The sequence below is a fragment of the Miscanthus floridulus genome, chromosome 7, assembly GCF_019320115.1.
Source record: "Miscanthus floridulus cultivar M001 chromosome 7, ASM1932011v1, whole genome shotgun sequence".
Lineage (NCBI taxonomy): Eukaryota > Viridiplantae > Streptophyta > Magnoliopsida > Poales > Poaceae > Miscanthus > Miscanthus floridulus.
The window spans coordinates 8,688,745-8,700,315 of NC_089586.1; the positions used below are offsets into that span (position 1 = coordinate 8,688,745).

The window sequence follows — 11,571 nt, forward strand, 5'->3', positions numbered from 1 at the left end:
ATTTTGTTTTTTTATTAGTATCGGAACACCCTAAGTGACACCTCATGTGACACCATAAAACTTTACACCCTAAATTTAAACAAGGCCTAAGAGTAGATTACATCTTATTGGACTATATTTTACTATTTCTATTTGGGCGTAAGTTTTGTGCTCAATTGGTGTAAGTTTTGATCAATTTTTTTGGCTTTTTGATTTTCTGTATGTGTTATTTGGTTCTTTTTTGAATTTTTCTAATTTGCCTTTTATAGAAATAGTCTGGCTAATATTTTTTGTTTTGTTTGTTTAATATTTTTTGTATTATTTGGATAATTTTTTTGGTCCATCTGACCCGGATCCAATGGTGATAGCTATCGAGTGTTGGTCGGATTAAAATCACTCGATTCTCTTTTTTATCCAAATCGTGTGTCCGGTTGGGTTGGCCTTCGACACTCGAGTGTCAGACCCCTACGAAACACACCCACACGCATCGACCACCCGCCCGCAAGAGAAGTCGGCGCCGGCGAGGAATTCAATCGATCCGCGGGGCGAGGAATTCGATTGGCGTCGGCGATGGGGATCGAGACGCCCTCCATCCAAGTGGTCGTCGCCGCCAACGGTGGGCCTACTCCTTCGCCGAAAGAGGATGGGATGGCGCGTTTGGGGGCGGAAGCGAAGGATGAGATGGTGGCGCTTCACGCGGCGGAAAAGGCGGCGCGGGCAGAAGAAGAGGAAGATGTAGATGACTACTACCTCGCCGAGGCTGATGACTACGAAACCGACGCTAGAGAGTTTAGGGATACCTGGAACAGGCTATTTTCCGGCGTCTACGGCTGCTTCGAAGACACCAGTGAGTTATTATCTCTCTCCGATCAGATCAGATACATGGAAACCTGTCTTTAATTTGCAAATTGAAACCTATCTTTAATTTGTAAATTGGAACCTGTCCTTAATTTGAAAGCCGGTATCGCCTCGATAGTTTAATAACACATAGGACCTGTTTGCATACAAGAGCTAATTGCGAGCTAGATAAAAATTAGCGAGAATTAGCTCTAGTGCATCCAAACAAAAGGGCTAATAGGTGGACTAATTTTTAGTCATGTATTCAATTAGTTGTTAGCCAACTAGTTAGTTAACCACAGCTAATTTGGGCTAATTCTTAGCCCCAACTAGTAACTAGCCATGTGGATCCGAACAGGCCCATAGTCTTACTGACTGGTGACTGATATGTATTTTCGTCCCTTTGCCTAGCTAGGTGCTCTTGCCCAGCAAGCTTAGCAAGAAATATGGATGCTTTTGGTTCCATCCCTCGACTCAGTTTGCAGTTGGCAAGGATTTCCTTGCTTGCGTCTGGATACATTTCAAGTTTGTGTGAAGGATCCAGTCATTCCCTGTATATGTGCTACCTAGTATCTATCAGAACTTGTTTGACAACACACGCACACACAGACACACACAACTGAGATGCATTCCCTGTATATGTGCTAGGATCTATCAGAGCTTGCCTGACCAATAATAAATAGCTGAGATGCCATATTTATGTGTTGCTAAGTATTGCCGCTGCTTCTTAACCCTTGTTTTATTAAATCCACTTGCAGCAAAGATCCCTAGCAAGCGTTTCACGTTCAAGAAGCCTAAATGGCGGGATGCTGCTGGCCTACCGACTACGCTGCAGATCTTTTCACTCAAAGTCGCAAGGATAAGGGGTGGCTTACAGTGGCCCCTCCATGTGTTTGGGATGGTTGCCATACGAGACTCAGTTGATCAAAATCGCAATATGATCTTTGATCGCTCGAGAGATAACTGCCAAATTCTTACACAAGAGGTTTGTATTATTTCTTGTTACTAGCCATCAGTGTCATGATTGCTTTGCTGCTTGCTTTGCTGCTTGATGCATGAAGCAATGATTTTTTCCCCCACCAACTTTCCTGTCTGCCCAAAGTGTTGTCTGTTACCACAACAGCGTGTGTGCCTCCAGGATGTTTCTATGTCTGTGGTTCCCCTACACTGAACTACCCTATTAATCCAATTAGTTCCGTCAAGGGCCAGCTTATTTGACACGAAGACGACGGAGCGTGTTATACGTGGCAATCCATTTATTTTTTAGAACTTATTGCGTAGTACACACTGTGAATTTCTCTATCTGCAATCTCTTGGCTGGTTATATGTTTGTGGGTTTGGTAATAATAAGAGAAGCAAATAACTACTTACTAATCAAACTGGCACACTTAATCTCTCAACACATTTGGAGTTCCATAATATAGGGAGCACATGCACGTTTGTCAGCTATATGGCAAGCCCCTAGCTAGGAAGTTCCCCTACAAACTTGTACTTGACCCTTGCTCACTCCCCTCCATCCCTCCTACTGTTGTAAACTAATGTGGCATGTCTGAGTCTAATTTTTAAATGTGGCTCATAGTTTCTGGCGCTAATTTCTGAGTTCTATCTTGAAAATGTTTGAACCTTGTTTGCTACAAATCAAATTTCCTAAATGTACAGCTCATGAACGGTACATGCATGATTATACGCACATAGAAAATTATGCTGTCTTTTTGTTTGTCAATAATACAACAACAAAGCCTTTAAGTCCCAAACAAGTTGGGGTAGGCTAGAGTTGAAACCCAACAGAAGGCAATCAAGGTTCAGGCACGTGAATAGCTGTCTTCCAAGCACTCCTATCTAAGGCTAAGTCTTTGGGTATATTCCATCCTTTCAAGTCTCCTTTTATTGCCTCTACCCAAGTCAACTTCGGTCTTCCTCTGCCTCTCCTCACGTTACTATCCTGACTTAGGATTCCACTACGCACCGGTGCATCTGGAGGTCTCCGTTGCACATGTCCAAACCATCTCAACCGGTGTTGGACAAGCTTTTCTTCAATTGGCGCTACCCCTAATCTCTCACGTATATCATCGTTCCGAACTCGATCCCTTCTTGTATGACCGCAAATCCAACGCAACATACGCATTTCTGCGACACTTAGCTGTTGAATATGTCGTCTTTTCGTAACATTCTGCACCATACAACATAGCAGGTCTAATCGTCGTCCTATAAAACTTGCCTTTTAGCTTCTGTGGTACCCTTTTGTCACATAGGACACCAGACGCTTGCCGCCACTTCATCCACCCTGTTTTGATTCTATGGCTAACATCTTCATCAATATCCCCGTCCCTCTGTAGCATTGATCCTAAATATCGAAAGGTATCCTTCCTAGGCACTACTTGACCTTCCAAACTAACATCTTCCTCCTCCCGAGTAGTAGTGCCGAAGTCACATCTCATATACTCAGTTTTAGTTCTACTAAGTCTAAAACCTTTGGACTCCAAAGTCTCCCGTCATAACTCCAGTTTCTGATTCACTCCTGTCCGGCTTTCATCAACTAGCACTACATCATCCGCGAAAAGCATACACCAAGGGATGTCCCCTTGTACGTCCCTTGTGACCTCATCCATCACTAAAGCAAACAAATAAGGGCTCAAAGCTGACCCTTGATGTAGTCCTATCCTAATCGGGAAGTCATCCGTGTCTCCATCACTTGTTCGAACTCTAGTCACAACATTGCTGTACATGTCCTTAATGAGCCCGACATACTTCGTTGGGACTTTATGTTTGTCCAACGCCCACCACATAACATTCCTTGGTATTTTATCATAAGCCTTCTCCAAGTCAATAAAAACCATGTGTAGGTCCTTCTTCTTCTCCCTATACCGCTCCATAACTTGTCTTATTAAGAAAATGGCTTCCATGGTTGACCTTCCGGGCATGAAACCAAATTGGTTCATAGAGACCCGCGTTATTGCTCTCAAGCGATGCTCGATAACTCTCTCCCATAGCTTCATAGTATGGCTCATCAACTTAATTCCTCGGTAATTTGTACAACTTTGAATATCCCCTTTATTCTTGTAGATCGGTACCAATATACTTTTCCTCCGCTCATCTGGTATCTTGTTCGATCGAAAAATATGGTTGAACAGCTTGGTTAACCATACTACAGCTATGTCCCTGAGGCATCTCCACACCTCGATTGGGATACCATCCGGTCCCATCGCCTTACCTCCTTTCATCCTTTTCAACGCCTCTCTGACCTCAGATTCTTGGATTCTCCGCACAAAGCGCCTATTGGTGTCATCAAAAGAGTCATCCAACTGAAAGGTTGTGTCCATATTCTCACCATTGAACAATTTGTCAAAATACTCTTGCCATCGATGTCGGATCTCATCCTCCTTTACCAAGAGATGCTCCCTTTCATCCTTAATGCACTTAACTTGGTTGAAGTCCCGTGTCTTTCTCTCACGAACCCTAGCCATCCTATAAATGCCCTTCTCTCCTTCCTTCGTACTCAAATGTTGGTAAAGATCCTCGTACGCTCTACCCTTTGCCACACTTATAGCTCGCTTTGCAGTCTTCTTAGCCACCTTATACTTCTCTATGTTGTCCACACTCTTGTCATGGTACAAGCGTCTATAGCATTTTTTCTTCTCCTTAATAGCCCTTTGGACTTCCTTGTTCCACCACCAAGTATCTTTAGCCTCACGTCCCCTTCCTTTGGTTACTCCACACACCTCTGAGGCTACCTTCCGAATGTTGGTTGCCATCTTGTCCCACATATTGTTTATGTCGTCTTCTTCTTTCCAAGAGCCCCCTTTGATAACCCTTTCCCTAAATACCTCTGACGTCTCCCCTTTCAGTTTCCACCACTTTGTTCTTTCAATCTTAGCTTGTTTATCCCTACGGGCACGCATCTGAAAACAAAAATCTGCCACCAAAAGCTTATGTTGAGAAACAACACACTCCCCTGGTATCACCTTGCAATCCAAGCATGCTCGTTTGTCCTTTCTTCTTGCGAGGACAAAGTCAATCTGACTACAGTGTTGTCCGCTACTGAAGGTCACTAGATGAGATTCTCTCTTTCTAAAGAAAGTGTTGGCTATCATCAGGTCAAAAGCTACCACGAAGTCTAGAGCTTCCTCCCCCTCCTGATTCCTACTACCATACCCAAAACCTCCATGAACTGCCTCGAAACCTGCGCTGCATGGAACAAATAATTTTATGTAGTTTTTTCTGTTGTGCACTTTGTGTTGATAATGCTGGTTTTTTGTTGTTCTATACTGTTTATTATTATACGCTGATAACCTCTTGTTTCACTTCAGTTTACTTAGTATTTGTTTAATGGTGCTGCTGCATGTAGGTTCCTTATTTGAAACTGACGGGTCCTTCACGTGCTGTTGAGTTGTCCGACCCTCCGACCTTTGAGGTTGATCTGAAAGTTAAGGGCGCTACTGAATCGAATGATCGATGCTTGAGTTTTCTAGCCATAACCTACATCAACTATGAGGGCGTTCACTCACGCTACCTTACAAGGGAGTACCATAGCAGGCTTAGCACACTGGAGTTTGCACTTGGCTCTATGTCTTTTTCGGTCGAGGCAACAATTGCTTTGCGAATCACCAGTGGGGAATGGCCAAGTGGTTTCCGTGCAAAGTTTACTGCTAGTACCACCAGCATAAGTTGTGCGGAAGTCATCTTGCTTGATTCTGGCGACGATAAAGTGTCTGTTGTTGGTCTTGGAAGAAATATCAAGCTTTCACGTTCTGTTGTATCTGTTGTACGTCTTGTGGAGCGGCTCAAGGTTTGTGCGAAGGCGTTGCAAGGTGATCACATTGTTGCTGGTAGACGAATGCTTTTCAAGCCTCAGAAAGATGGTGTGAGCGATGGCACTCTGCGCCTTGGCTTCTACACATTGGGTGTTACTATCTATTGGTCGCTTATTGGATACTAATAATTATGACATGTTTAAGAAACATATTAAGTTGCTACTTTATTTGTAGCTTCTGGAGTAGACTTAATTGGTACTACTAAGTAATGAATGATATCGGGGGATATGATGGTGCCTTCTCTTGACTAGAGTTGTTTGACTTGGTGACAATTTTGTGCTTTCTGCAATTTCACTGTGATTGGTTTCTTCTGTTTGCTGACTTGCTTGCTTTGGAGGAAGCAACAGCTCGCATGCAGGTGTAGTGCCATGCCGTACATGGCTGACAAATTGAGCAGCCATTAGCAAGCAGCAGGACGTTGCTTAAGTTGATTCCATTGTTATCAAAGTATAGGCGGTCTGGTCTCACTTGGCAATTAATCGGCATGCTCATTTCATCACAAGACGACTCTTCAACTTAATTCTCATCAACCAACCAATTAAAATCAATCATCCATCATCACTATAAATAAAGCAACCATTGCATCGAGCTAGTAAAGTTGGCAAGCAGTCACCCAAAACATTTCATTGTGGCTTCCTCTGCCTCTCCTCCTCCTCCTCTCCTCCTCCTTGGGAGCAGCAGGAGCAGCAGCCCTTCACCTTCATCAGAAAGACAGAAACCCATGACGACGCTCTCGACAACTTCGACTACGAATCATGGATCCAGCAATCCAAGATCACCAACAACTGCTACTCCAAGCTGTGGACGGATGGCACAGAGGCAAAAGCGATATGATCAACAGGCCGACCCCAACACCAAAACTCCTTGTATGGAGAGAGAGCAGGCGGCTTCATCATCAAGTTGCTCATGCCCTCGTCACCAAGAGCTGCTGCTGCTGCTAGTTGGAGGAAGAAGAGATTCTCCATCTCCACTAGTTCTAGTTCAACTTCGTCTGTGCTGCCAAAAAAGAGTGCGCCAGCTAACGTCGTTCCTGAAGGACGAATAATCCCTACTGTTCCATTGATTGATCAAGTGTTTATAAAAGGAGTTACATGACTCTTCAACTACTGAGACTCTTCATTCTAGACTATACACATTCTAATACCCTCCCGCAGTCTCAACCGGGAGAGGAGCGAACATTGAGGCTGGATCGGAAGTTGATGAAGACAACAGTTGGCATTGTTAGTATCAATGATTAGTACCTCTGTGTGTGTAACCCGTAGATCCGGGGAAGACCCTTCTTGCCTTTCACTGTTGCTGCACAGCAGCAGCATAGACGCTGGTGTAGGGGCAGCTCCGGCTCGGTGGCGAGACGGCGGTCCAGTGTAGACCTGCAGGGGAACGATGGCGGTGGCGGGGCACATCCCGTCGCTGGCAGCACGACCTTTGATCGGATTAGGGTTTTCTGTAGGTGGGTGTGGCAGCTCCTTCGAACCTCGTGAGCTGAGCCCAGTTCCCCACTCCTCTATATATATGTGCTGTACGACAGGGGCCCACCAACCAGTTAGGGTTGGACGCCCCTGATCAGGGCGCAGAGGCAAGGGCCCAATAGACCGTTGGGCCTATCGGTGGAGATCAACTAACATTCTCCCTCTTGATCTCATTCCATCTTTTAATTTCATATCATTTACTTTTGTTCATTCCATTACAGATTAGCGCATAGAGCATGTCTCATCATCACGGTCCATTGCCGATAGACTTAACAGCTACAACACACTACTCTAGTCTGAAATAGATACTTATCTTTGGGCCTTCTTTTGTCCAGGAATTTTAGGCTTCCCCTTAAACCCATGCTAGCTACATGTTCTCTGAACACCATGTTCTCTGAACATGTTGGGTGGTGAGCCTTTTGTAAGCGGATCCGCGAGCATCTTTTCGATACTTATATGCTCAAGACTTATGACTTGATCCCGGACTTTATCTTTCACAACATAATACTCTATGTCAATGTGTTTGGCAGCACCACTTGACTTATGTTGTGAGTATATTGTACTGCCTGATTATTATCGCAGTATCACTTAAGTGGTCTATAGATGTTGTCAACCACCTTCAAACCGGGTATGAACTTCTTTAGTCAGTTCACCTGCCCGTTGCCTCATAACACGTTACAAACTGTCATACATCGTGGACGATGTAATGACGGTTTGCTTTGAGTTTTTCCATGAAATAGCTCCCCTTGCGAGAGTGAATACATATCCAGACGTGGATTTTCTATCATCTCCCGTATAATCAGAATCTGAATATCCCACTATATGGAGTGAATCAGATCTTCTATACGTCATCATGAGGCCTTTCGTTCCTTGCAAATAATGCAAGACTTTCTTTACCAATTTCCATTGTTCTATTCCAGAATTGCTCTAGAATCTGCCAAGTAACCCGGTAACAAATGCCAAGTCAGGGCGCGTACATACTTGAGCATGTTGCAAGCTTCCGACAGCTGAAGCATATGGAACCACTTTCAATTGATTGAGCTCATATTGGTTCCTGGGGCATTGAAAATCCCCATATCTGTCGTCCTTGACTATAGGAGCAGATGAGGGACTACATTTGTGCATACTGAATGTCTTTAAGATTCTTTCTATGTATGCCTTTTGTGACAGTCCTAATACCTCTTTTTCTTCTATCTCGGTGAATCTCGATCCTTAGAACGAACGAGGCTTCACCAAGATCTTTCATATCAATTTTTTAGGACAAAAACTTCTTTGTCTCCAGTTGTAGACTGACATCACTACTAACATGTAAGATATCATCCACATACAGGATAAGAAAGATAAACTTCCCATTCTTAAACTTTGTATAGACACAATTGTCCTCTACATTTTCTTTAAAACCCAAAATTCTTTATTTGCTGATCAAACTTCAAGTACCACTGTCTTGAAGCTTGTTTTAATCCATAAATGAATTTCTTTAGGCGGCATCCCATTCGTTCTTTTCCTTCCATGACAAAACCTTTCGGTTGTGCCATGTAAACATTTTCCTCCAAGTCCCCGTTGAGGAATGCCGTCTTTACATCCATCCGATGTAATTCTAAATCGTAATGTGCCACTAATGCCATTATAATTCTGAAGGAAACTTTACATGAGACTGGAGAAAGGGTCTCATTGTGATCAATCCCTTCTCTTTGCATAAAGCATTTTGCCACAAGTCACGCTTTATATGTATCTATATTCCCTTGAGAGTCAAGTTTTATTCTATAGACCCATTTACAGCCTACTATTTTAGCTCCTTTAGGAATTATTTCCAAATCTCAAACTTTATTTACATTCATTGATTTCATTTCATCCTCTATGGCCTCAAGCCACTTTGATAAATGATCACTTCTCATGGCTTCTTCAAATGAGATGGGATCATCCTCCATTTGAAATTCCTCAATGTTGTACACTTCATAATCAGCAGGAATAGCTGATTTTCTAACTCTTTGAGACCTTCTAGGGGCCTTCACATTTGGCACATGTTCTATTTGAGGCTGTTGTTGCTCCCCTTCAAGTGTGGCAATAGGTTCTATAGGATCCTAAAGAACAGGTTCCTCATCGTCATTCATTGTTGCCACAGGTGGGATAACAACAGGTGCTAGCACTATAGTGTCTTGCACTATCGGTGTAGCAACAGCAGGTAGTGAGAAAATGGCTCATGAATCATTAGAGTGGACGCATACACCCGCTTCACTTCAAGGTCAAATTCTCGAGCTACCATGCCCCCTCATCAATTCATCCTCTAGGAATATAGCGTGTCTTGTTTCCATAAACTTTGAATGTCTCTCTAGATAGTAGAAAACGAAAAACTTTTGACTTTTCTGGGTAGCCAAACAAATGGCAACTTACTATTTTGGGATCTAACTTCCCAATGTTTAGGTTAAATACTTTAGCCTCAGCAGGGCTTCCCCACACACTTAAGTGTTTAGTGAGGGTACTCTTCCTGTTCACAACTCATATGGTGTTTTGGACACCGACTTACTTTGTACTCTATTGAGAATATGAATGTTGGTTTTTAACGCCTCCATTCACAGGCTCAACTGTAAGGTGGAGTAACTTATCATACTTCCCACCATATCCATCAGGGTACGATTGATTCTTTTAGCTACTCTATTCTGTTGAGATTCACCCGGTGTAGAATACTGGGCTACTATGCCATTCTTTTAGGGTATGCCGATCGTAGTACTCCCCCACGGTCAGACCTGACTATCTTAATCTTTAATATCTTAAATTTATCCAATGCTTCTGTTCTTTCTTTGATTGGATAAATGTAGCCATAATGGGAGTAATCATCTATGGATGTTATGAACAAATCATAACCATCCACACGCTTTACAAGAAAATGACCACAGATGTCTGTGTGAATAATCTATAAAATTCCTGTACTTCGTTTGTCATCTTTATTACTTTTCTTTATATACTTTCTTTTTATGCATTCTCTGCATTGTTTTAAATCTGAGAGCTCTAATGGAGGAAGAATATCATTCTTAACTTGTCTTTCTATTCTCCCCCTCGAAATATGGCCTAAACGACAGTGCCATAATTTCAACGACGCATCGTGAGCTCTCTTATGCCACTATTTTTAGATTAACACTATGTGACCAGCTGTTTTATTAGCTAGGTAGCATATATCTTTGAAGAGCTAGTGAACTGACTCTTTATTCTATCAAAGTACTCGGTGACCGTATCACACTCTGGGATTGAGCCCACAATTACAGGCTTAATCGGTTCTTTATCACAGCCAAACATTTCTTGTTGGCAGTGACCCACTTCCTATGCTCAAAGTCATAGGACATCTTTTGGGATTCAAAATCCCTTTCTTTAGTTGCCTAATCGGCATCATTCTCTTTTGTCTCCCTCACCGGTGCCACAGAATCAGTGGGACACGGTGAGGTGACTACCCAGTCCACCTCAGCCAAGATGAAAACCAGGTCAAACCTTTTCTTAACATATAAGTAACACCATTTGCATGCCTTGATTCCAACATTGGTCAAAATCAAAACATACAATTATTCTTATACACTAATTCTACATCACCGTTGGGTAGAAATAGAATTAATGCATAAAACATTAACTTTCACAACTTTCTTACACACTAATTCTACATCACCGTTGGGCAGAAATAGAATTAATGCATAAATTATTAAAATTTACAACTATTCTTACACACTAATTCTACATCACCGTTGGACAGAAATAGAATTAATGCATAAATCATTAAAATTACGATATTGTTATTAACAACGTTGGTCAGAAAATAACAACATCATAATCATGTCAAATCTCTTTTTCTCCAATTAAATACCACATTGGTTCAAAATAACTGGAGAATCAACTATTTCTTTAGCAGCGGAAAAACTCTCTTTTTCTCCAATTAAATATCACATTGATTCAAAATAACTGGAGAATAAACAACTTCTTTAGCAACGGAAAAACTTTCACTCAATTTCTTGAATTTTACCCACAGGGAAAAGTTACTTTTTCTATTTTTCTTTTGAGCCAATTTGCATTTTCAATTTTCTAGGAAAAAGAAAAATGCGAAACGGGCTCATTCTTTACTCTCGGCCCAAAAATGGCAAAAGGCCGGCTCGGCCCAGCGGTGCAGCAGCAGAGCGTAACAGTGCGCGTGGTCCATTTGCGCAGCGCGGCCCAGCGTGAGACCTTGGCCCAGAAGCCACGCGCGTCGCGCGTCCTCGCACCCAGGCCGCAACCTGGGCCTGGGCCGGCAAAGCGGCCTCCCGCTCACGCCCGCCTAGGCCTGATCCTGGCCCAATCGATCTCGGTCGTCCATTCCGATCGGACGGTGGCGCGCGCGGATAGGGAGAACAAAAACCCTAGTTCATTTGCATCCTTTTGACTCTCTCTCTTCGCTCTCTCTGTCGCCGCTCTCTTTCTTCCTCAGCGCAGCGCAAACCATGAGCGACCGAGAGCGA

At 43.0% G+C, this 11,571-nt stretch overlaps 1 protein-coding gene across 1 annotated transcript; it reads left to right on the plus strand.

Annotated features, from left to right (window-relative positions):
- Positions 1-434: 434 nt before the first annotated feature.
- On the plus strand, positions 435-5,873 carry LOC136462481 (uncharacterized). The gene is made up of 3 exons (XM_066461575.1): positions 435-826; positions 1,575-1,801; positions 5,162-5,873. The coding sequence occupies exons 1-3, from the start codon at positions 550-552 to the stop codon at positions 5,750-5,752; spliced, it is 1,095 nt and encodes a 364-aa protein (XP_066317672.1). The 5' UTR covers positions 435-549; the 3' UTR covers positions 5,753-5,873.
- The last annotated feature ends 5,698 nt before the right edge of the window (positions 5,874-11,571 follow it).

What these genes read in the sequence shown, in the direction of transcription:
- LOC136462481 (XM_066461575.1), top strand. Translation starts at nt 550, where the DNA reads ATGGGGATCGAGACGCCCTCCATCCAAGTGGTCGTCGCCGCCAACGGT. An exon ending in CGGCTGCTTCGAAGACACCA is followed by an intron (nt 827 to 1,574) that starts GTGAGTTATTAT and finishes ATCCACTTGCAG; the next exon opens with CAAAGATCCCTAGCAAGCGT. An exon ending in GCCAAATTCTTACACAAGAG is followed by an intron (nt 1,802 to 5,161) that starts GTTTGTATTATT and finishes TGCTGCATGTAG; the next exon opens with GTTCCTTATTTGAAACTGAC.